The sequence below is a fragment of the Sorex araneus genome, chromosome 3 (assembly GCF_027595985.1).
Source record: "Sorex araneus isolate mSorAra2 chromosome 3, mSorAra2.pri, whole genome shotgun sequence".
Lineage (NCBI taxonomy): Eukaryota > Metazoa > Chordata > Mammalia > Eulipotyphla > Soricidae > Sorex > Sorex araneus.
The window spans coordinates 58812825-58836065 of record NC_073304.1 but is presented as its reverse complement, the minus strand read 5'-3'; the positions used below and the strand labels follow the sequence as shown (position 1 = coordinate 58836065).

Here is a 23241-nt window from a genome sequence, read left to right as displayed (position 1 = left end):
TGCAAAAGTACAACGTGCGGGGGGGAGGGGGGGAGGGGGGAGGGCCAAGAGCCAGTCGTGTTCAGGAGTTAACTCTGCGTTCAGAGCTTTGGAGTAGCTACTGACTGTGCCTGGGGAACCACACGGAGCTCCTCAAAAAGAACAAAAAGAACATTTAAGGGGGCAGTGTGATAGTACAGCGGGCAGGGCGCTTGTCTTGAACGCGGGTGGACCCGAGCTGGATCCCTGGCACTCTCCATGATCCCCAGAGCCCCGCCAGGACTGATGAGGGAGAAGGAGAGGCAGAGACAGAGACAGAGGGAATTTAAGAAAGCGTGGCAATTAGGGGGGCTAGAGAGCTAGCATAGAGGGTAGGGCTCTTGCCTTGCACGCGGCCGACCTGGGTTCGATCTCCGGCACCCCATACGTTCCCCTGAGCACCGCCAGGAGTAATTCCTGGGGACCCAGGAGTAGCAGTTCTACTCCTGGAGGAGCCAGAGGCAGGAATAAGAATCCCCAAAAACCTCCGAGTGTGGCCTGGAAAAAAAAAAAAAAAGAATGCCTATTAGAAGTGTGTAAAGGTAGTAACCCCGGCTCTTTACCCTAGACGTAGAAGACGTAGAGAAGGTAACATGCAGAAAAACCTCCCGAACAACTTATTTTGCAAGGAACTAAACTCGAAGCCTCTGCTCCAGCTCCGGAGCTTTGACTCTGAAACAAACTGCGAGTTTGCGCGTGCGCGATGCTACGCGCCTCTAGCCCTGGTCCTGCGGATTAGCCAAAGATGCTAAATTGTGCGCCTGCGCTGTGACCTGAGTTTGGCGCATGCGCCGGATGGGACTGGCGAGCCAGAGGACCATGGCGTGGGCTCCCGCAGGCTCCGCAGTAGAAGAGTTGATGCCCAGGCTCTTGCCTGTGGAACCGTGCGACCTGACGGAAGGTTTCGATCCTTCGGTACCTCCAAGGACGCCGCAGGAATACTTGAGGCGGGTCCAGTGAGTGATTTGGCCCCGTGAGGATGGGCTCTGGTCCCTGAACACAGGGTCCTTCCTGTGCCTCGCTGACTCCCGTGTTTATTAAAGCCCAGCCTTTGTTCCCCACTCCTGTCTCTTGACATTCGGGTGGGATGCTCCGATTACACCTTTACTGGGAGATGTACGAGATTCTGTAAACTTATTCCTGTTGAACCTGATCATCCGTGTCAGGATCTGTGTTACTAGGTGGCTTTCAAACCAGGTAGTTTCAGAAATGCCAAATGGTTTATTACCTTTGCAATTCTGAATTTTTAAAAAATATTGTTTCGTAGTGAACTGTAGGAAGGGATCGTTTACCCGAACCCAAACACAATAGTAATTGCTTTTTTTTTTCCTTATAGGATTGAAGCAGCTCAATGTCCAGATGTTGTTGTTGCTCAAATAGACCCAAAGAAGTTGAAAAGGAAGCAAAGTGTGAATGTCTCCGTGAGTTTTATTACCCGTCAGGGATTTCTTTCCTCCACAAACTGAAGGACCTCGGTTCTTCCAATAGTATTTGACAGTGTCAGTTAGAATGTAGATGAGATAAATTAGGCATTACTTTGTTCCCTTTTCTCTATGAAGGGAGTTGGCATTTAATAGCCCCAGAAAGGTTTTCTGATAACTCTAGAATTCTTAGAGATTTGCCCTTTAGCGACTTGATCCTCAGTCCTAATAGTCCAAATTGGCCCTTTACCTACTCTTTTATTATTATTATTATTATTATTATCTTTATAATATTTATTGGATTGGTGTTGAGTATAGTTTGATTGTTTGGAAATTGACAAGTTTATTTTTAATAGAAAACCCAAATAGCATACATTTCTAGCTACTGTTTTTGAGATTATTTTTTTTCCCTTTTTTTGGGACACCACGACGATGCTCGGGTTACTCCCGGCTCTATACTCAGGAATCACTCCTGGCGGTGCTTGGGGAACCATATGGGATGCGACCATGTGCAAGACAAACGCCCTACCCGCTGTACTATCGATCTGACCCTTCTAGCTACTTTTTACCCTGTGAACATTTTCTTCTTTATTTGCCCAGGTTCAATTCTCTGCATCTCAAATGGTCCCCTGAGCCCCTCCAGAAGTAATCCTGAGTTCAGAGCCAGGAATAACCATTGAGCATTGCTGGTGTGACCCCAAAAGACAAAATTAATAATTGAAAATTGTAATAAGTCATTTTAGTTTTTTGTAAGTAAGTCCTTCGATGTTTATAGCCAGGACTAAACCAGACACTAAGGGTTCATATAATTATATATAATTATTTTTCAGAAGCTTTCACTGAACGGAAAATGTTTTACAAACCTAAGTGGGGTTTTTGGTTTGCTGCTTTGTTTTAGATTGGGGGGGAAGGTTGGAGCCACACCCATCTGTGACCTGGGGCTTACTCCTGGCTCTGTTCTCAGAGATCACGTCTGGTATGGACCAAGGGACCAGATAGGGTCGAGGATCTAACCCACGTCCTCTACATGCAAGGCAAACACTCTACCCACTGTACACTCCAGCCCTATTTGGGTTTGGGGTTTTGGTTTTATGGGGGAGAGGGAGTTGCTGTTTAGGATTTACTTCTGCCAGTTCTCAGAGAACCATATGTGGTGCCAGGGATAGATCCAAGCCTTCGTTCTGCATGCACTGTCACCTCATGAGTTCTCTCCAGCACTATACCTAGCTTTTAAAAGGTGACCGAAGGGCGGGATCCATAGTCACTTCTTGCAAACATCCAAGACATCCCAGATGGTCCCATGAACACCACCAGGAGTGATCCCTGAGCTCTGCCCTGTGTGGCCCCCGAAATAAAGATAAATAAAAAGTGCTCACATTAAATTTTATTCATTGGCAACATAATCAGTAGCGAAACATGTGCTGTTAGGAATCACGAGTAAGCCTTTCTAAAATGAAGGATCTTGATTATATTTTGCCATACCAAAATTATTGTAATTATGTACCTTTTCAAACTTTTTGATATTATGGAAATGTTGTACTAGATCATACATTCAGGGTTCATGTCATTTTGAATTTCTAAGAAACTTCACAACTATGAATAATATTTGGGCGGGTTGGGTAGTGGTCACATCTGGTGATGCTCAGGGGTTACTCCTGGCTCTGCACTCAGGAATTACTCCTTGCACTACTCAGGGGACCTATGGGGTGTTGGGCATCAAACCTGGGCCAGCCGCATGCAAGGCAAACACCCTGCCCACTCTAGCACTCCAGCCCCATGAATAATTCTAGATTGTATTTACTAAATTGGCTACGTAAGAATCTTTCCCTAGTGTTTTACTTATTGATTTTATTTATTACCATTTTTATTGAGGTACTGGGATTTGCAATCTTGTTATACTCTTCATGCATATGTATCATTCTAATACCACACCCTCACCAGAGGGCCTATTTCCATCCACCAGTGCCCAAGTGCCCCTTTCTACCCACCTCTCCTCCTACATAAGCTAAGTTGTACACAAAATCTCCAGTTCTGAAGCTTTGGCCCTTTTTTGTTCCTTTACTTATATTCTCTTCCTTATATCCCACACATGAGAGACCTCATTTTTTAATATGTATGAAATTGGTGGAGACACTTATACATATACTTTGGTGTATACTTGTACACCATATATACACGTACATGGTGTATACATAGAAGATTAAAGCTAAACTCTAAATTCTAAAAAATTCTATCTCGGTGATAAGTTGATGTAATTTTTTTTCAAAAACTGTATCTGTTTCTTTTATAGATATATAACTTTTGTTTGTTTGTTTTAGTTTTGGGGTCCACCCAGCAATGCTCAGGCTTACTTCGGGCTCTGCACTCAGGGATCTTTTTTTTTTTTTTTTGCTTCTTGGGTAACACCTGGCGATGCACAGGGGTTACTCCTGGCTCTCCACTCAGGAATTACTTCTAGCTGTGTTCAGTGGACCATATGGGATACTGGGAATCAAACCCAGGTCGGCCACGTGCAAGGCAAATGCCCTACCCGATGTGCTATCACTCCAGCCCCTCAGGGATCATTTCTAATGGTACTTGAAGTGCCATATGGCATTCCAGAGATAGAGCACAGGTCCGAAGCATGCAAGGCAAACACCTTACCCACTGTACTATGTCTCTAGTACTATAGATATATAAATTTTAAAAAGTAATAATATGAATAATTCTGTGCCAGTACTTTTATTGTTTGTTTTGTTTGTTCTTTTTTTCAGGCCACAGCCAGTGGTGCTCAGGGCTTACTCTTGGCTCTGCATTTAGATCACTCCTAGAAGTGTGAGGGACCATATGGGGTACTAGGGAATGAAACCTGAGCCAGGTGCATACAAAGCAAACACCCTATCCACTGTACTATTACTCTGGCTCTGCAATATATATACATATATATATATATATATATTCCTCACTTTGTTTATAAACGCCATGGTTTATGAAGTTGTTCATAATGCATGTTACAGGCATTCAGTATCCCAACTACAATCCCACCACCACTGTGACCTTCCCCCCACTGTTGTCCCCATTTTCCCAGCCACCCCTCAAGTCTGCCCTTGTAGCAGGATCAAAATAATTTATTTTATATTGCTTGTTACCACTAAATGGCTAATAGAATTATAAAAAAATAATTTAGTAAAAGAAAATTTATGAAAATTATTATAGCTCAATGGGGACATTCAGTCCTTGACTGAGGGTTTACTGAGCTGTTGTTGCTAGTTGAGCCTTCTGTGTTAATGGTTTTGTTAAAGAGCTTAGTTGGCTTCTACATTGCATTCCCATCTAATCTGGGATGTTAATACTGTAGAGTTTGGAGATACTGTGCAGCCATAAATGCAGCTGTGTGCTCTAGAAAACTGAGAATATTCATCTAAGCAGTGAGCTTGTATGACACCTGAAATATGTTTTTAAATTTACATGACGTACATAGCTACTACAAATACATGGTTTAGGAATTTTCTTTTTTTGTGGTGGTGGTTTTGGGTCACACAGCAGTGCTCAGGGCTTATTCCAGCTTTGCACTTAGTGATCACTCCTGGCTGGGTTCAGAGGACCATCTGGGCTGCTGGGGTTTTTCACACTCAAGGCATTAACCCTATCCATTGTACTATCTCTCCAGCCCATCCTTTCCTAATGTTTTAAACTCAGACATGCAAAGTGAAATGAAATGTCTGCTTTTTTGTATCTCAAAAATAAAACATTTTTCTTAGGTAGTTTTTATTTACTCTCATGTGGTTTTACTGTAATTTATATAGGCACAGGTATTTGTTTGTAACATTAACGTTATTTCTAACTTCTATGAACTGATCTGCAGCTTTCAGGATGCCAGCCTGCTCCTGAAGGATACTCCCCTACACTTCAGTGGCAGCAGCAACAAGTAGCACACTTTTCAGCTGTTCGACAGGTAATTTGTACCATAATCATTTAACCAAATTAAACTGCTCCTCCCAAACTTATTTACTGAAGGGATTTATTTATGTTTGAGAATACAGTTGGAAAAATAAGATCTGTGACTGTGAAATATAAGGAAGAATTCTGAAAGGGAAAAAAAATAGTTTGGGGGCCTGGAGAAATAGTAGAGCAGATAGGACACTTAGCTTGCTACAGTTCACTTGGGTTTGATATCTGACCCTCTATATGGCCTCCTCTAACCCTACCAGTAATGATTTCTGAACACAGAGTCAAGTTCAAGACTTGAGCCCTACCAGGTGTGGCCCAAAAACCAGTAAAAAATGAAAACTAACTTGGGGTTGGCTGGGTTTAGGTCATATCCAGCCCTTCTCAGAAGTTACTCCTGGCAGTCCTTGGGGAACCATGTATTGTAGGGGATCTAGTCCTGGTGGCAAGCAAGTTTCTTAATCTATGCACTACCTCTCCATCCCCCAAATCAAAATTTTTAGGGTTGAAGTGATACTGTTGTGGCACTTATATTGCTTGTAGACAACCCTGGTTTGATCCCCAGTACTGCATATGGTCCCAGGCCCACCAGGATTGGTCCCAGAGCACAGACCCTGGAATAAGTCCTGAGCACCATCAAGTATGGCCTAAAAACAACGGGGGTGGGGGGAGTTTTAAAATAAAGATAAAAGCAACAGAAAGAAAAACAAGAAGACAAATTTCTTAGTTTTAATTATTAGACATAATCATTTTTTCAACATTTTTAAAGTTTTAGTATTGTTGCAGTATGTACATTGCACCTATGTAGTGATTTGTTTTTCCTTGCTCATTTGCTGAAAATCACTAATTTCTTTTTTTAGAGTGTGAACAGACATAGAAGTCACTGGAAATCACAACAATTGGATAGTAATGTGACCATGGTATGTGAGTTTCTCTTTTTAGATTACCTAGTGTAGACTTATTGAATGAGTTCGTATTTGCTTCAAATCCTTTAAGAATCACTTGGTCTATATTTTATTCTCTCCATCTGCTATTGATTGTAGTAGTTCCATTGTATTAGCTTGGAAGTGTTGTATGGAAGTTGTTATTTTCATCACAATTTTATTTGGGAGGGAGGGCTGAGCCTGACTGATTAGAACTTACTGCTAGCTCTGTTCTCAGGGATCATTTCTGGAGGTTCAGGGGCACCACCACCTGATATCAATTCCTTGCCAGGAATTGATATGGGTTTTCCAGTTTTAATCTACATCATCTTGAGAAACCTTGTATAGGTAATTCTCAGGCCTCCCAAGTTTTCTGTTTTTTTATCTTCAGCCATGCTCAGGGCTATATGCTCAGGGTATAGCCCTAACTCTGCACTCAGGTGTCACTCCTGGTGGGACTAGGGGATATGTGGGATATCCCCGGCATATGTGGTGCTGGGGACCAAACTTTGCTCAGCCTGCATACAAGGAAAGTGTCATGCCTGCTGTACTATCTCTCTAGCCCCCTCCCAAGTTTTTAAGGGTTTGTTTAGACATTTGCTTATTTGAGAGATAAAAACCTTTTTTTGGTGGGTAGAGGGTGGTGAGGGGGGGACACCCCACAGTATTCAGGACTCACTCCTAGCTCTGTGCTAAGGAATCACTCCTGGAGAGCTTGGGGGACCACCTTGTCTGCTGAGGATCAAACCTGGGTCTCCTGCATGCAAGGCAAGCGCCCTACCCACTGTACTATCATTTTGGTCCAGAGATAGAGATATGTTTTAGCTTTTTGTAGAAAAACCTTGGATAGAGAGTTTGGAGAGAGGGGTTATTTTGGGTTTTGTGCCACACAGTTTTGTGTTCAGAGACTATTCCTGGATCAGTGCTTAGGGCTTTATCCTGGCGGTGCTCAGGAGACCATGAAATGCTGAGAATAAAACCCAGGGCTGAAAAGCATGTGCTCTAGCCTTAGAAGCTATCTCACTAGCCTCAAGATTGACTATTTATTGAATTTTCCTGAAGAGGTAATATGACAATTCCAGTGATATTCTTAAGGAGACTGTCATGAGAAAATAGTATTTCTTAGTTGTTTTTTTTTTTTTTTAGTATTTCTTAGTTCTATCAGCTTAGTTATAAAGATAAATTGGGTCCATGGGATTGAGGGTGATTGCAGGGGATTGAACTCTGGTTTTATGCAAATAAAGCAGGTGCTTTGCTGCTGGGCCATACTCCCAAACTGTGGAGGGGTATCATTTTCAGCTTTTCAGTGGATGGGTTATGTCTGAACTACTGAATAAGATGAATAGTTGGGAAGATATGGGTACTTTGTTGCAAATCCTGGTTCGGCTTAGTTTGTATCAGGGCAGCAGGCAAAGATCTCAAGGCTCTGTCGTAGGGGGTTGCTCCTCATTGTGTGTGGGAATCAGTGGTCCCAGAGATGGAATCCATAACACTCGAAGCAGTACATGCACTCAGCCATCGAGTTCTCTGGCCCACAGAGCATACTTTCAACTTTTTTGTGATGGGGGATGCAGAGGGACATACCTAACAGTGTTCAGGAATCACACTTGACTTGGCTCAGGGCTCAGGAGACCATCTGTGGTAGTAGGGATTAAACTAGGGTTGGGCTACATGCAAGGCAGATGCAAGGCAGGGCCCTTAACTTCTGTACTACATCTCCTACCCCAAGTTCTGCATCTTTATTAAAAATATACATAGAGATAAGTAAATTCCTCTCTTTTTCCCCCCTTTTAGCCCAAATCTGAAGATGAAGAAGGCTGGAAAAAATTTTGTCTAGGAGAAAGGTTATTTGTTAAAGGGGCTGTTGGACCAGTTACAAATGAAAGTCCTGGAATCGATTATGTACAAGTAGGTGACATGTGTAGAAACCAAAAGCATTCTGATTTTGATTCATCAACTAGTAAAAAGACCAGCAAACTGTGGCATAGGTGAAATCTAGTCTGCAGTCTATTTTTATGCAGCCCGTAAGCTAACAATGATTTTTGTGTGTTTTTAAAAGGCTTAAAATCAAACATTATTTGAGTGTCAGAGACAGTGTTTGGCCTACAAAGTCTAAATTATTTTCTAGGTAATCTAAATTATTTACCAAATAGTTTACCTCTTTACCAGAAATGTTTGCCAACTTGCGTTTATTATCTCTGACTTTAAAAAAAAAAATGGGCAGCCAATGTCAGGGATAAGACTCAGGGTAGAACAAATGCCAGTCTCAGTTTGATCTTCAACACCTTAAAAACTTAAAAATAGGACTACAGAAGAGGCAGCAGCACCGACTTGGGCTCCAGCTTTATCATGGGATGCGACGGGGGCACCATACCCAAGAGGCACAAGCTGGTCAAGGGGCCAAATAAGGTGGAGAAGGTTGACAAAAATGCTGAGTTAGTGGTCCAGTGGAACTATTGCACTGTAAGTCAAGAAATATTAAGGCGACCCATCGTTGCGTGTGAGCTGGGCAGACTATAACAAAGGCCGTCATCGAGTTTCTCCTGGACAGATCCCCGACAAGACCCTCGGGAAGGCAGCCTCACACATCAAGAGCATTAAGAACGTGGCAGAGCTGCGGGTCTCCGATAACCCCGCCTGGGAAGGGGACAATGAGGGCACAAAAGGCGACAAGCATGACGACCTCCAGCGGGAGCGCTTCATCTGTCCCGTGGTGGGCCTGGAGATGAACGGGCGGCACAGGTTTTGCTTCCTACGGGGCTGCGGTTGTGTGTTTTCTGAGCCAGCCTTGAAGGAGATCAAGGAGGAAGTCCGCCACACGTGCGGTGCCGCCTTCGAGGATGAGAACGTGGCCATGCCCAATGGCTCTAAGGAGGACGTGGAGACCCTGTCACTCTGGCCCTGTAGATGGAAGTCTTTAAAAAAAAAAAAAGACAGCGCTTTTAAAGTAACACCCTGGCTTTTTTTTTTTTTTGGTATATAACTTTATAATTTCATAATTAAACATAGGTTAAATATTGAGTAATGACTCACCAGGGACACAGGAAAACTTGACACAGAAATATTGGTTAATTGCAAAGTCTGTAAATGATAAAGACAGATTTCAATTGTATTTCAATTGTATACAGTTTTAGGGGCTGGAGAAATAGTACAGTGGGTAGGGTGCTTGCCTTGTTCACAACTGATCTGAATTCGATCCCAACATCCCATATTGTTGCATGAGCACCGTTAGGAGTGATTCCTGAGTTAACCCCTGAATATCACTGAGTATGGCTCCAAAACAGTAAAAATGATTTTCATATACTTTTATTTTAAACATAAATTATGTAGACAATTCCTACTTGTCCTGCAGAGTTTACTTGTCCTAATGTTTAAAGATACTCATCACCTACCTGAACTCAATCCCTGGCACTTCATATGGTCCCCAGAGTCCTGCCAGGGGTGACTCCTGAACAGAAAGCCAGGAGTAAGCCCTAAGCACCACTAGGTGTGGCCCAAAAAATGCAAAACATAAGTTTGGAGATACTTTTAGGAAGCCTATTACAAACAGCATCATTACTACTAGTTACTTATATGATAGTGTCTGTTATTAATAGTTGATTAGTGGTAACACATTTCTTACCTCTATTTAAAACTTATTATACTCCAAATCTAAAATCTGCAGATATCATTAGGTAGACCAAGAACAGACTGAAACATTGACTCAGTATATAGACATCTACTACTTACAGAAAATAATGTGCATTATTTTCAACAAATACCCAAATTCATTTATAACATATATGACTTGTAACTGAACTGAGCAGCTATTTTTTCAACTACCAGTATTGGCAATAGTAAAAGTTTGATACATTGTGTTGGCAAGTGCTGGGAAAACAGGCATTGTCAAACGGGTGTGAGAATAAATGGCTTTGAATATCTAGTAGAGACAAGTCACTGTTTCTTGTACAGCCTGTTGTTTAGGAGGGTTTTTTTGATAATCCTAAAATGTGTGACACATCAAAAATGTATTTTAATCAAGGAATATATTTTTTAGCTTTCATATTACAAAACGTATGCTTATAAAATATTGTTAAAGAACCATTTAAGAGTTTATTGCATAGGTCTTAAGTTTCTCACAGGTGAAGACTGCTCTCTATTAATCAAGGCTCCTAGCATTCAATGCCAGTGTAATTTGGGGGGGATTTTTTTGTTTTTGTTTTGTTTTGGGGCCACTCCTGGTAGTGCTCAGGGGACCATATGGGATGCTTGGGGTTGAACCTGGACCAGCTGCATGCAAGGCAAGTGCCTTAACCACTGTAATATTGTTCTGGCCCCCAGTTAGTTTTTTTATATTTAAGGGGTGGGGATCGGGGAGCATTGTTAGGGAACAGAAGGGCACTCCCAGTGATACTCAAGTGCTTGGGCTAGCTATGCAGCGCTGGGGACCACCAGGGCCACATCCAATGTTGCTGGGACAGGTAAAGGTTCTCGACCACCCCTTTCTAGTGCAGTGCAAAACTCAGAGCCTACTCGATGATGCACTCCTTCCCTTTGGGTCATCTCCCCAGCCCTCCAAAGTAGATTTCAAAATGAATTTCAATAGGATTAACAGAATGAAATAGGGGAAAATTCTGAATCGGGTTTAGATGTTATCTTTGGCTAAATGTTTTTAAAGACATGTACCACTTTCTGCTGTCATAGTTTCAGTATCATTTTTTTAAATGGATAACTATGAGTGGACATTTTTTGGGGCCACAACCAACAGTGCTTAGGGGTTACTCCTAGTTCTGTGCTCCTGGTGGTGCTTGGGGACCCTTTAGTGCCAGGATAGAATTAAGAGTTGGCCACATGCAAGACAAGCAACTCAATTTCTACACTATCTCTCCAACGCTAAATATCACATTTTCTGTAACTGAAATTAATTATTTTTAAATAGTCACATTTTTTTCCTTGGGTTTTACCTCCATAACAATTCATAGGATGTTTCATTGTAAAGAGCAATTAATTCATTTTCTTTCATCCATTCTTAGTTTATCTGGTGGGAAATTCACTAATAAGAAAAATCAAATTCCCCTACCCCTTATAAAATCATTTACTAAACTTCATTCCCATTTTTCTTTTTTCAGATTGGTTTTCCTCCCTTGCTTAGTATTGTTAGCAGAATGAATCAGGTAAAATCCATCTTATGTAAGAATATATGCACCTTTTCTTTGTAATGTATATGAAAATATTTGAATACTTATAGTATGCAGGACTTTATAAGTCTTTAACAATTCTTATTTAATCTTAACTAATACTGAATGTAGGGAGTTTTTAATAGATGAACAAGAAATTGGAGTTTAAGTAACTTCCAAGGTCTTTTTCATTAAGTTTTATTGGTAGTACAGGATTCAATCTTAAAGTGATTTAATTCCAAAACTCAATCAATTTTAAGTCTTAGATTCTGGGGCTTGATGTAAATACTGAGGTTAGAGTGCTCTATTTCCAGATGTTCCTACATATTTTGTAAGAATGCAATACATACTTTTACTGAATCAAAAGGGAAAAGGTATTTTTGTCTTTCAGGAATAGGGACCCTGTGATACCCTTAAAGAACAAATAGAATCTTGATTATTTTATCTATATATTATATCAGATATTCTTTGTAGATAAAAAACTTTACTGGTTATTGTAAACCATATATTGATGGACAGTTTCACTTACCTGGTCATTTGCATTAAGATACTGTAGCAGTCATTTTAAATTCAGTGATTTTTTTTGTGTCCAATTGTATTTGAATAAGCCAGATAATATCTTAAAGTTTGTTAAATTCTATATAGCTGTACACAGGTATCTCTAGCAAGTTTTTGCTTTAGATTTGTGCTTTGATTTAATTAAAATAACTTGATGATATTCATGCGAAGACTTTCTTATAGAGGAAATAGGATTTTTAAGTAGTCCTAAACTAAATTAGTAGATACAAATTAAACTCTTAAGTTTTAACCCAGGATATTAATACTTAAATGTTTATAAGATTAGTCTAAAAAGCCACTTCTCACTGAATCACTAATCAAATTACTAGAGTCAATTTTCTCTGGAAATCTAAAGATTTTATACATCAGCAATGGTTTCTAATTAAATTTACTAAAACTCAATGTTGAGCTTTTCATTATTTTTTATGTAATTCTTATAACTACTTCTTTCCCTCTCCCACTTTGTTTTCTTTTAGGCAACAGTAACTAGTGTCTTGGAATATCTAAGTAATTGGTTTGAAGAAAAAGACTTTACTCCAGAATTGGTAGTATTGCATTTTAAATTTTTCATTATGTAGTTGTAAAGGCTTATATGTGAACGACTATTGTATTTATATAGATATGCTCCATGTTTATAAATTTAAAGCAAATTATGCTATCTGTAGTAAAAAAAAGCTTAAATTAGTATATTAATCATTGTCGCTATCTCTTCAGCCCCTAAGGGATGTAATCTGGTTATCTACCCAATGATTAATACAGTTGAATGTTTTATAACTTTATTCATAAAAACATTTATATCTTAAAAATAAGTTGAATTTATGACTTAAATTTGCTACTTATTACTTTTAAAAATTTTGTTTAGGGGAGGTGGTTTTATGCTTTATTGGCTTGTCTGGAAAAACCTTTATTACCTGAGGCGCATTCACTGATTCGACAGCTTGCAAGAAGGTGCTCGGAAGTCAGACTCTTAGTGGTAAGTTGCAACTTAATATTTCAAGTTGAAAGTACTTAATTCAAATGATGATAAAAGATTTCAGTGAAATGGGAATTCCAATAAAATAAAAATTAGAGGGGCCAGAATGATACTACAGCAGTATCATTTGCCTTGCATGTTGCCAGCCTGGGTTTGATATTCAGCATCCAATATGGTCTCCTGAGCAGCACCATCAGGAGTAATTCCTGAATACAGGTCCAGGACTAACCCCTGTGCATCGCCAGATGTGACCCAAAAAGCAAAAAAAGAAAAGCACGTTTATGAGATCTATCTAAGATGGCAGTAATCAAGGTCTCTAAGTTATGCTGCATCTGGCTTCCATCAAATTCACTTCACAATGCAGGGTGGCCTCTGAAGCTTCAGCCATTGTATTTCATTATAGGCAGCAGAAAAGAAGAGAAAGGGTTCACGTCCTTGCCTTCCTACAGTTTCCACAGCACACTGACGGACTTATTAACCAGAATTTAGTCACATACCCATAGGAAGTATAGGCATTGTTTACTTTTAGTTGGATGGCAGTCTGCCTAGCTAAATAGGAGTTTTATTTGCTAAGTAGTAAAGAGAGACAAGAAGCTAAAGCAGTCATCAAGCAGTCTTTGGCACAGTGATTATTTTGAGTTTTTCCTGTAAGATTCTTTTGCTTGTCCCCCACCCCTCGCCACTGGAGTGGGGTATGGTTTGAGGCCATCCACAGCAGTGCTCAATGCTTAGGAGACCATATGTGGTGCTGGGATCAAACCATATTTGGCCACACGCAAGGCAAGTGCCTTAATCTCTCAATCAGATCCTTTTAACTCATACTTCCAGCAGTACAGTATAATAAAAAGTAATTTGATGCCAAATTAAGTCCACTTCTGATGTTTACCCTTCATCCCTCCCTCCCGTCTACAAAATATATGCTTATTTTCCATTGACTATCACAAAGACCTTCATAGAATATCCATGATATGACCCCTACTAAGTTATATAAAATAACTCGACACACATTGTACCTGTTAACTATTCCCACTGCTTTTGTTCTTTGACTTAAGTACCTTTCCCCTGTCTTCCAACCTGCAACCACACTACCATTTATTTTTTAAAATAGAATTCATATCCTTTTTCTAATTCATTTCTTTCTATGATATTTTCCCTGATTCTCACTAAAAAATAATCTCTCGCCCTCTGTTGTTATGTTTCGTTATCTTCTTTATGGCACTTAATACACTTTTTTCTATTGTTAAAGCTACTATGTGGATATTTCATGTTTTACGCTCTAACTAATGTAGTGTGTTTTATTCAGCTTTGTTCCATATAGAACTTGGCATAAAGAGGAACTGAAAATACTGACATCATGGAAGTGTTCCCAAGTTTGAATGAATAGCAGGTTGGGGATGTGGTAGAACACTTGCCTTGCACACATGAGACCCTGGGTTCAATCCCAGCACCACACACACACACACGCACGCATGGTCTGACCCAAAAACATTTTTTAGAAAAAGAAAAGAAAGAGAAATAAACTTTCCAAATTGTAGTTTTGTGTATGTTGGGGGCGGAGGGGCAGTTTCGACCATACCTAGCTGTGCTGAGGGATCACTTTTGCTCATGGAACTTCATGCAGTGCTGGAAATCAGACAGCTCAGCTGCATACAAGGCAGCTTCCTTAAGCCCTGTACTGTATTTCCAGCCCTGGTTTTTGCTTTGTTTTTTTTTAACAGGGACCTCCCCCCCAGCAGTGTGCAACTGAAGAGTTGGTGATCAGGAGTTAATGCTCAGGGCCCTCAGAGCTACACTTGGTGTTGCTGGTGGTAGAAGGGAAGGCAGACAGTGCCAGAGATCAACTCAGGGCCCCAAATATTCCTGGCCCTGTGTTCTCAATTTGAGCTATCCTCTCTATCCCCTATGGTGGCAAAGATGTCACTGCTTCTCAGTTGTAAGCACTTTATCTATTATTATTTTTTTTTTTACTGTTAAGACATGAACATTGTTGCTGCTGTACTTGGTACCAGAGCAAAAAACTAAACAAAGCCAAAAAACCCTCCCAGGTTTGCTGCCTGCTGAGTCTTCAACTAAAACTTCATTTCCCCATTTCGCATCTTTCTTTAAAAGGTATTAACATTGGGGGAGGGCGTGATATTAGGTTAGGTTATGCATGAGACCCTGTCATTAACAGTATTGTAAACTGGGGCCAGAGTGATAGTATAGTGGATAGGGCGCTTGCATCTCATATGGTCCTGTGAGCACTGCCAGGAGTGATCTCTGACCACAGAGCCAGGATTAACCCCTGAGCATCACAGAATGTGGCCAAAAAACTTAAAAAAAAAAAAAAGGTATTGTAAACCGTGGTGTCTAAAATAAATTTTAATAATTAAAAATAAAGTTTGAGGGGCCGGAGCGATAGCACAGCAGGTAGGACGTTTACCTTGTACGCGGCCGACCCGGTTCGATCCCCGGCATCCCATATGGTCCCCCAAGCACCGCCAGGAGTAATTCCTGAGTGCAAAGCCAGGAGTAACCCCTGAGCATCGCTGGGTGTGACCCAGAAAGCAAAAAAATAAAAATAAATAAATTTTGAAATTAAATAGGGCAGGAGTGATAGCACAGCGGGTAAGGCCTTTGCCTTGCACGCAGCCAACCCAGGTTCAGTTGTTCAATTCCCAGCATCCCATATGGTCCCCCAAGCACCACCAGGAATAATTCCTGAGTGCATGAACCAGGAGTAATCCCTGTGCATTGCCGGGTGTGACCCAAAAATCCCCTCAAAAAAAAATATATATATATATATACATATTTATGTATTAGGAGAGATGGCTGGGGGAGAGATAGTATTGTCATTCCATGCATTGCATTCACCTCACCCCAGTTCAGTGTTCCCATCCCCACCACCAGAGCTAGGTACTGGCACCTAAGGCTGAGCAGCTGACATCTCTTGAAACACTGGCCTATGGGCTAACAATTGCTGAGAATAGCCCCCATGTCCCCCGACTACATCTTGGGAAGCCCTCCACATTCAAATACACATACAGAAATACATAGACACATATACATATGTGTCTATATTTCCCCTGTTACATATGCTTATCTTAAGAGAGAACAGACAACATTTTAAAGCTGCTTTCTTTTTTCTTTTTTTTTTTTTCAGGACAGCAAAGATGATGAGAGGGTTCCTGCATTAAATTTATTAATCTGCTTAGTTAGCAGGTAAGAAGTAATCTTTAGCTTCTTCCTTTATAGTAGGGTTGTTAATAGGGGTAAGAATATGGCTCTTATTATATAATAAAGAAAATTATGAAAAATACATGTCACAACTCCTAGTTCTTATCCACAAATAATTTTGCAATAAAGAGGCTTTGTATAATAGTTCTAAGGGTAAATTTTTAGAAGTAAATAAAAAAGAATGTATTTTTCATACTTATTTTCAGTTTGCGTTCCAGAATATGTGTACCATTCCCCTTTCCCATCAAGTTTATGAAAGTATCCATCTGCTAGTCCATTCACCTTCCACCACTGGCGGGACCAGAAACGGGTGCCAGTCCATAGGTGTAAAAAGAATGAAGAATGCTCTCTTAGTCAACACTGAGTAGTTTCAGATGATTAAAAGTAGTATTTCTCTTCTGGGCTGGAGCGATAGCACAGCGGTAAGGCATTTGCCTTGCACTCGGCTGACCCGAATTCAATTCCCAGCATCCCATATGGTCCCCTGAGCACCGCCAGGGGTGATTCCTGAGTGCAGAGGTAGGAGTAACCCCTGTGCATCGCTGGCTGTGACCCAAAAAGCAAAAAAAAAAGTATTTCTCTTCTACTTAAGTAGAAGCCCAGCCACTTTAATCATCTTACAAAACTTTTATACTAGATATTTTCACATGTATGTAAATATAACATAATAGTGTCTCAGACCAATCTGTCATTCGCCTTCAACAATTGTTAATTCTTCACCAGAATGTCTCATCTATTCCGTCTATCTTGTTAATATATTTTAGTTTTGGGGTGGGGCTGCTTTGGGGGCTTTACCTGGCTGTGCTTGTGAAGCCATGTAGTACCAGGGATTGAACCCAGGCTTCCAGCCTGCAGTCCTTGAATCTCTGGTCACTGACCTCTGATCACTGTAAATGTGTTTTAAACAAATCTCAGACATATAATTTTTCCTATTTTAGAAAAAATCTGATAAGGACTTTTTAAATTATGAGAATAGGGAGGCTAGAGAGTACAGCAGTTAGGTACATGGCCTTGCATGCCGCCAACCCAGGTTCAATCTCCTACATGCCAGGAGAAATCCCTGAACATGGAGTTAGGAGTAAGCCGTGAGCACAGCTGGATACGGCCCAAAAACAAATTAGAAATTATATGAGTAGTGTCATAGTAGTGCATAGAGATAGGAAGGAGAAAGAGAGAAAATTATGCATTCAAATTGCTATTTTAGTTCTAATTTAAGATTGTTAGTTTTCTATAATATTATCTATTCCTTTTGTTAAAAAGTCTGGCTTTAAAAATACATAATTTGGGGCTGGAGTGATAGCATAGCGGGTAGAGCGTTTGCCTTGCACGCGGCCGACCCGAGTTCAAATCCCAGCATCCCATATGGTCCCCTGAGCACCACCGGGGGTGATTCCTGAGTGCAGAGCCAGGAGTAAACCCTGTGCATCGCCAGGTGTGACCCAGAAACAAACAAACAAAAAATACATAATTTTGCCTTTATCCTACAATATGAGCATATAATAGTTTATATACATATATATACCATATATATGTATTATTTATATACATATATAATAGTTTCAAATTAACAAATCAGTGTTACAATGAAACAATTGGAATCAGTTTAAGAATTTTTTGCAGTTTGGGGGCTGGACAAATAGTTCAGTGGGATGAGCACATGCTTTGCATGCAGGAGGCCATGTCTAATCCCTGGCACTGAATGGTCCCTGAGCACTACTGGGAGTAGTCCCTGAGTAGAGAGCCAGGAGTAGGCCCTGTGCACTGCCAGTTGTGGCTCAAGAAGAAAAATAGGGCCAGAAAGATTGTATAGGAGATAAGGTGCACTTGCCTTACATGCAGCCAACTTTGGTTTAAATCCCTGAAAGCCTTAAAAAGTCATTACTGAACATAGTGCCAGGAATAGTCCCTGAGTACCATGATGTGGTCTAAACATCCCTTTCCCCAAATAAGTAAGGTAAAATAATAATTATTTGCAGATTTGTTGTGGGGGGTTGTTTATTTTTTCTGGTATATCTAACTAGAGACATACACCACAATGCTAAATATTAGGTCTCCTAAAATTATTCTCTTTGGTTATGCTATTTAATATAAAAAAAATCATTTGGTAGCAGTGATTATTGTCCTTTATTTATTTACTTTTTGGTTTCTGGCAGTATTCAGGGAACCAGGCAGTATCAGGGACTGAATCTGGGGCTCCTGTTACCAAGCATATGCTCCAGCCCTTTGTGCTATCTCCCCAGTGCATGCTTTTCTTTTTTATAATGAGATAAAATATTTATTGCTGCAGAGTTACACTTATTCTTCAGTATATATTTGGTATAGGGTCTACTTATATCAAACTCTTCCATTCTTCAGTAGTCATTTATTATTTTTAGTTTATCCTTCCATTTATTGTTTTTTTTAAAGTAAGTAAATTTATGTAAATATCTGCTCATAAAAGGTATTATTTTAAAACACTGTTCTGTTTGGTTTGTTTTTGTTTTATTATTTCATTCTGGAAATCCTATCACAGTACTGTTGTTTTCTTCATTTCTTTATTATAAAGTCATCATGGTTTTCACTGTATTCATGTACTGTGCTTTATTAAACCCCCTTGATAATGAATCTTTGGGGTTTTGCAGGTTTTTTTTAACTTTGAGTCACATCCAAAGGTGGTCAGGGAGCACCCCTGGCAGTGCCCAGGAACCATTTGTGGTGCCAGAGATCAAACCTGGATAAGCCACAGTAGAAGACACAGGCGCTGTACTCTCTCCAGTCCTATTTGTCATCTTTTGATATTACAAAGTAGTTACAAAGCAGTGCAGCAATTAATATTTTAGGCACATATTAAATTTCTTTTTTTTTTTTTTTAGATATTTTGATCAGCGTGATTTGGCTGATGAGCCATCCTGATGTAGCTGATCTTGGGAACTAAAGACATTTGTGATGAAGGAGTTTAGGAGAGCAGAGCAGTGCCGAATCCAGTGCAGATTGCATCCTATCATCAGTACTATGTGAAGCGGCCTCATCTTAGCCTGTGCAACTAAAGACGATATTCAGAAGATGGACTTATTGTTTTGATTATCTGAAGTATCTTTGGAGAATTCCAGTTTCTGATAGTTTAAAAGGTTTTTTGTAGTTACATGTTTTTAAAACAAATTGAGTGCCATTTACTGGTCAAATGTCTTTCACTAAAACTGTATGATGAAATTTTATAAATTTTTTTGATGCTGTTTCATGACTGTTTACATGTATACTCGTTTTTTGTTTTGTTTTTTTTTTTTAAGGGCGAGGACTGAGGGGGAGAACAGGCCAGAGCAGTAGCAGATAGGGCATTTGCCTTGCACAGGGCTGACCAGGGTTCAATCCCTGGCACCCCATATGGCCACCTAGACCTCCAGGAGTGATCCCTGAGTACAGAGCAAGGAGCTAGGAGTAAACCCTGAGCACCAGCCAGTTGTGAACCCCCCCACACACATACTTTCTTTGGGGGAGGGGAGGAGCCACACTTAGCAATGTTCATGGGCTACTACCAGCTTCCTACTTAGGGGAACATATGGTGCCACAGGTCAAAACTGGCCCACATTATGTTTCAGTTACTAAAATTAAAATTCATTTTTCTCATCAAAGACAATAGTTAATCATCCTTAGAATGACAATATTCTAAATTGAATGTCAAATTGTTCATAGCAGCAGAGGTAAATACTTAAGTATGTATGTGGTGGGGGAAGATTTGGACCACACGGGCGATGCTCAGGGATCACTTCTGCAATGTTCAGGGGAGCATAAGTGATGCTGGGGATCAAACCAGGGTAAGCCACATGCAAGGCAAGCACCTTAAACCCTGTACTGTCTCTAACCACCTCCCCCCTCCCAGATTTTAGTTGAGATTTTTAACATGGAATCCTAGCACTTGAATGGGAAAAAGAGCTATATATAACATTACTTTTACTATACCTTCAACAATGAATACAGGCAACAAATCACAGTAGTATGCACTGATACTGGTGACTTTATTACCAATGGAAGTTACAAATATTACAAAATTATAGTTACAAATGCTTCAAGATGCTTCCACTGTACTCTGAAATATGGTAGTGATTAAATACACCTCTAGATCATGTATGATTTTAGAATTCCTCTCTCTAGTTTCTGGAATGATGTACATGACTAACAAAATATATATAGGTGTGGAAGTCAATATCAAACATTTTACTCATGTGCTTTACATTGGTCATTTGATTGCTCACATTCAATCTTCATTACTTTGCAGAATTACCAATATAGAGTATGCATGAAAAGAAGTTAGACCATCCAGAGGAACCAAAATGATAGTACAGCCAGTAGGGCACCTACCTTATATACAGCCAACCTGGGTTCGCTCCCCAGCATCCCATTTGGTCCCCTGAGCCTGCCAAGAGTGATTCCTGAGGGGCTGGAGCACAGCGGGTAGGGCGTTTGCCTTGCACTCGGCCAACCCGGTTTCGATTCCCAGCATCCCATATGGTCCCCTGAGCACCGCCAGGAGTGCAGAGCCAGGAGTAACCCCTGTGCATTGCCAGGTGTGGCCCAAAAAGCAAAAAAAAAAAATTTAAAAGCAAAAATGATTCCTGAGATCAGAGCCAGGAGTAAGCCCTGAGCACCACCGGGTGTGGCCCCAAAACAAAATAAAAAGACTATACATATGGGGTTAGAGATAGTACTATTGGAAGGGCATTTGCTTTCCGTGTGGCCAATCCAGATTCATCCCCAGCACTCTGTATGGTCCCCTGAGCACCACCAGGAGTGATAGCTGAGTGCAGAGTCAGGAGTAAGCCCTAAGCACCACCAGGTATGCACATCCCCCCCTTGATTTACAGTCAAGTTAAATAATAGCAGTTACACTGAAGTCATTATAAAAGGTAAGTTTTGTTTGGGGGCCACACTCAGCTGTGCTCAGGGCTTGCTCCTGGCTCTGCTGAAGGATCACTCCAGATGGGCTAAGGGGACTGTATGGAGTACCAGGGATTGAATCCATGTCACCCATGCAAGGCAAACACCTGCTGGGCTATCACTCTGGCACCTAAAAGTAAAATTTTAAATCTTGTATAGAGGTTGATAAATTTCAACAGACTACCAAATAGGAATCCAAAATCCTAAAAACAGTGAAGAAACTTCCCATGATGGGCCAACCTGGATGTGATACCCAGCATTCCTTTTGGTTCCCTGAGCCCCACCAGGAGTGATCCCTTCCACCCCTCTCCCCTCACCCCACTCCCCCTCCAACAAAAAACCAAAGTTGCACCATAAGACCAAAGAGGGTAATGTGCTTGTCTTGCATATATTCAACCTGGGTTCTGCTCAAAGCAGGACATAAGGGCAATGCCAAGTGTCATCCCTGTGCTCAAAGCCAGGGGTAAGCCCTGAGTACAGCTGTGTGTCACCAAAAATATCAAAACACTGCACCATAAACAAAATGTTTTCAGCACTTTGATTCCATATAAGTAGGGTGTTATGGTATTTCCCTAACACCCTGAACCATGCATGAGTTGAAATAAATTTCAACATTTATTGGGAGCAAGAATTGAATTGCCTCTCAAGAAGAGCTTATGGATTTGTTCAAAAGGGGACATAGTTCAATACAACTTTGGATCAGTGTGGAGTGGTATTCCGTCAGATCTATGAACAGTGCCTCATTTTATTTACTGGTTTTGGGATCACAGTCTCAATGCTCAAGATTTTTAGTTCAATGGTTAGGCATATGGGCTGGAGCAATAGCACAGCGGTAGGGCGTTCACCTTCCACGCGTCCAACCTGTGTTCAATTCCTCCACTCCTCTTGGAGAGCCCCAAAACAACAGAAATAAAAATTACTGCTTTATCATTTTTTTTCTCACAGTAGAAAAATTTTTATTATGGGAGTTATCTTTTCTTGGGGGCTACTCCTGGCAGTGCTCATAGCTTACTCTTGGTGGTGCTCAAAGGACCTTATTTAGTACTAGGTATCAATTAGGCCTCATGCAAATAAAGCACTTTAACAGCTATACTTTATTTCTTCTGTTGGGGGAATGATTTTTTTTAATAACACAAAGGTAATAACACAAAGGTAAGACTTAAAAAATCACAGATCTACTGTAAAAGTCACTCATAACTTTCCCATCTTAGTTTTTCCCCAGCAATATATACTGTATATGTTTAATGTATATAATGTGATCGTTTGATCGTTTGATATTCTGGGTTTGGGTTTTTTTTTTTTTTTACATGTTTTGATTTTCTGTTTTTAGGGGTTTTTTTGAGGGGGAGTGGGGCTATTCCTTATGGTATTCAGGGGTTCTACTCCTGCAGTACCCAGGGTCTTTCTCTCTCCTAACAGTGCTTGGGGGACCATGTGGTACCAAAAATCTAATTGGGGGCTTCTAGATTCTGAGCCATCTCCCAATGCATTATTTTGCATTTTTTTTTAAAAAAGCTTTTGATTGATATATTTGGTTATCTGTGGAACTCCAGGGAGTTATCTTCATACCTCTCTATATGTTTGATTCTTTCGAATCTGTCCACCAAAGTTTCAATGCCATCCAACCACAAAATTATCCCACTCTTCATTCCTCCCTCCCCTGGTCCCCTTTTCTTCTGGTAACCACCATTTTCTATAGACTGTGGCACTTAGTTTTGTTGTTTCTTGCCAGTTTTTTTACCTTAGTTATTTACATTCCATTTTCCACATAGAAAGTAAATCATCTGATAACTGTCAAACCTTAAGTTCCATCCAATTTGCTCAAAAGACATGGTTTCATTGTTTTGAAAGGCAGGATAGTATTAGATTGAACATTTTTTACCACAGCTTTTTATCCACTTATTTTGGCTGATCTCATGCTTCAGCTATTTTTTAAAAATAAAAAATGCGGGGCCGGGGGCTGGAGAGATAGCACAGCGGGTAGGGCGTTTGCCTTGCACGCGGCCGACCCGGGTTCGATTCCCAGCATCCCATATGGTCCTCCGAGCACTGCCAGGGGTGATTTCTGAGTGCAGAGCCAGGAGTAACCCCTGAGCATTTTCGGGTGACCCAAAAAGCAAAAAAAAAAAAAAAAAATG

General features: G+C 40.5%; 1 protein-coding gene and 1 pseudogene across 4 annotated transcripts; both read left to right on the top strand.

Moving 5' to 3' along the window:
- Positions 1-804: 804 nt before the first annotated feature.
- On the top strand, positions 805-21386 carry GEMIN2 (gem nuclear organelle associated protein 2). 4 transcript variants are annotated; one of them, XM_055130811.1, is made up of 10 exons: positions 805-974; positions 1355-1439; positions 5284-5373; positions 6227-6286; positions 8084-8197; positions 11398-11442; positions 12480-12548; positions 12866-12976; positions 16119-16177; positions 19045-21386. In XM_055130811.1, the coding sequence occupies exons 1-10, from the start codon at positions 805-807 to the stop codon at positions 19082-19084; spliced, it is 843 nt and encodes a 280-aa protein (XP_054986786.1). In that variant the 3' UTR covers positions 19085-21386. The 4 variants fall into 4 exon arrangements, with proteins under 4 accessions (XP_054986786.1, XP_054986787.1, XP_054986788.1 ...); XM_055130812.1 differs by having other exon boundaries at positions 815-965; XM_055130813.1 differs by lacking the exon at positions 5284-5373 and having other exon boundaries at positions 815-974.
- LOC129403384 (replication termination factor 2-like) lies at positions 8208-11381 on the top strand (annotated as a pseudogene).
- Positions 21387-23241: the final 1855 nt, after the last annotated feature.

Coding starts and splice junctions, on each gene's coding strand:
- GEMIN2 (XM_055130811.1), top strand. CDS start 805: ATGCGCCGGATGGGACTGGCGAGCCAGAGGACCATGGCGTGGGCTCCC. Junction 975..1,354: donor GAATACTTGAGGCGGGTCCA/GTGAGTGATTTG, acceptor TTTTCCTTATAG/GATTGAAGCAGCTCAATGTC. Junction 12,977..16,118: donor CGGAAGTCAGACTCTTAGTG/GTAAGTTGCAAC, acceptor TTTTTTTTTCAG/GACAGCAAAGATGATGAGAG.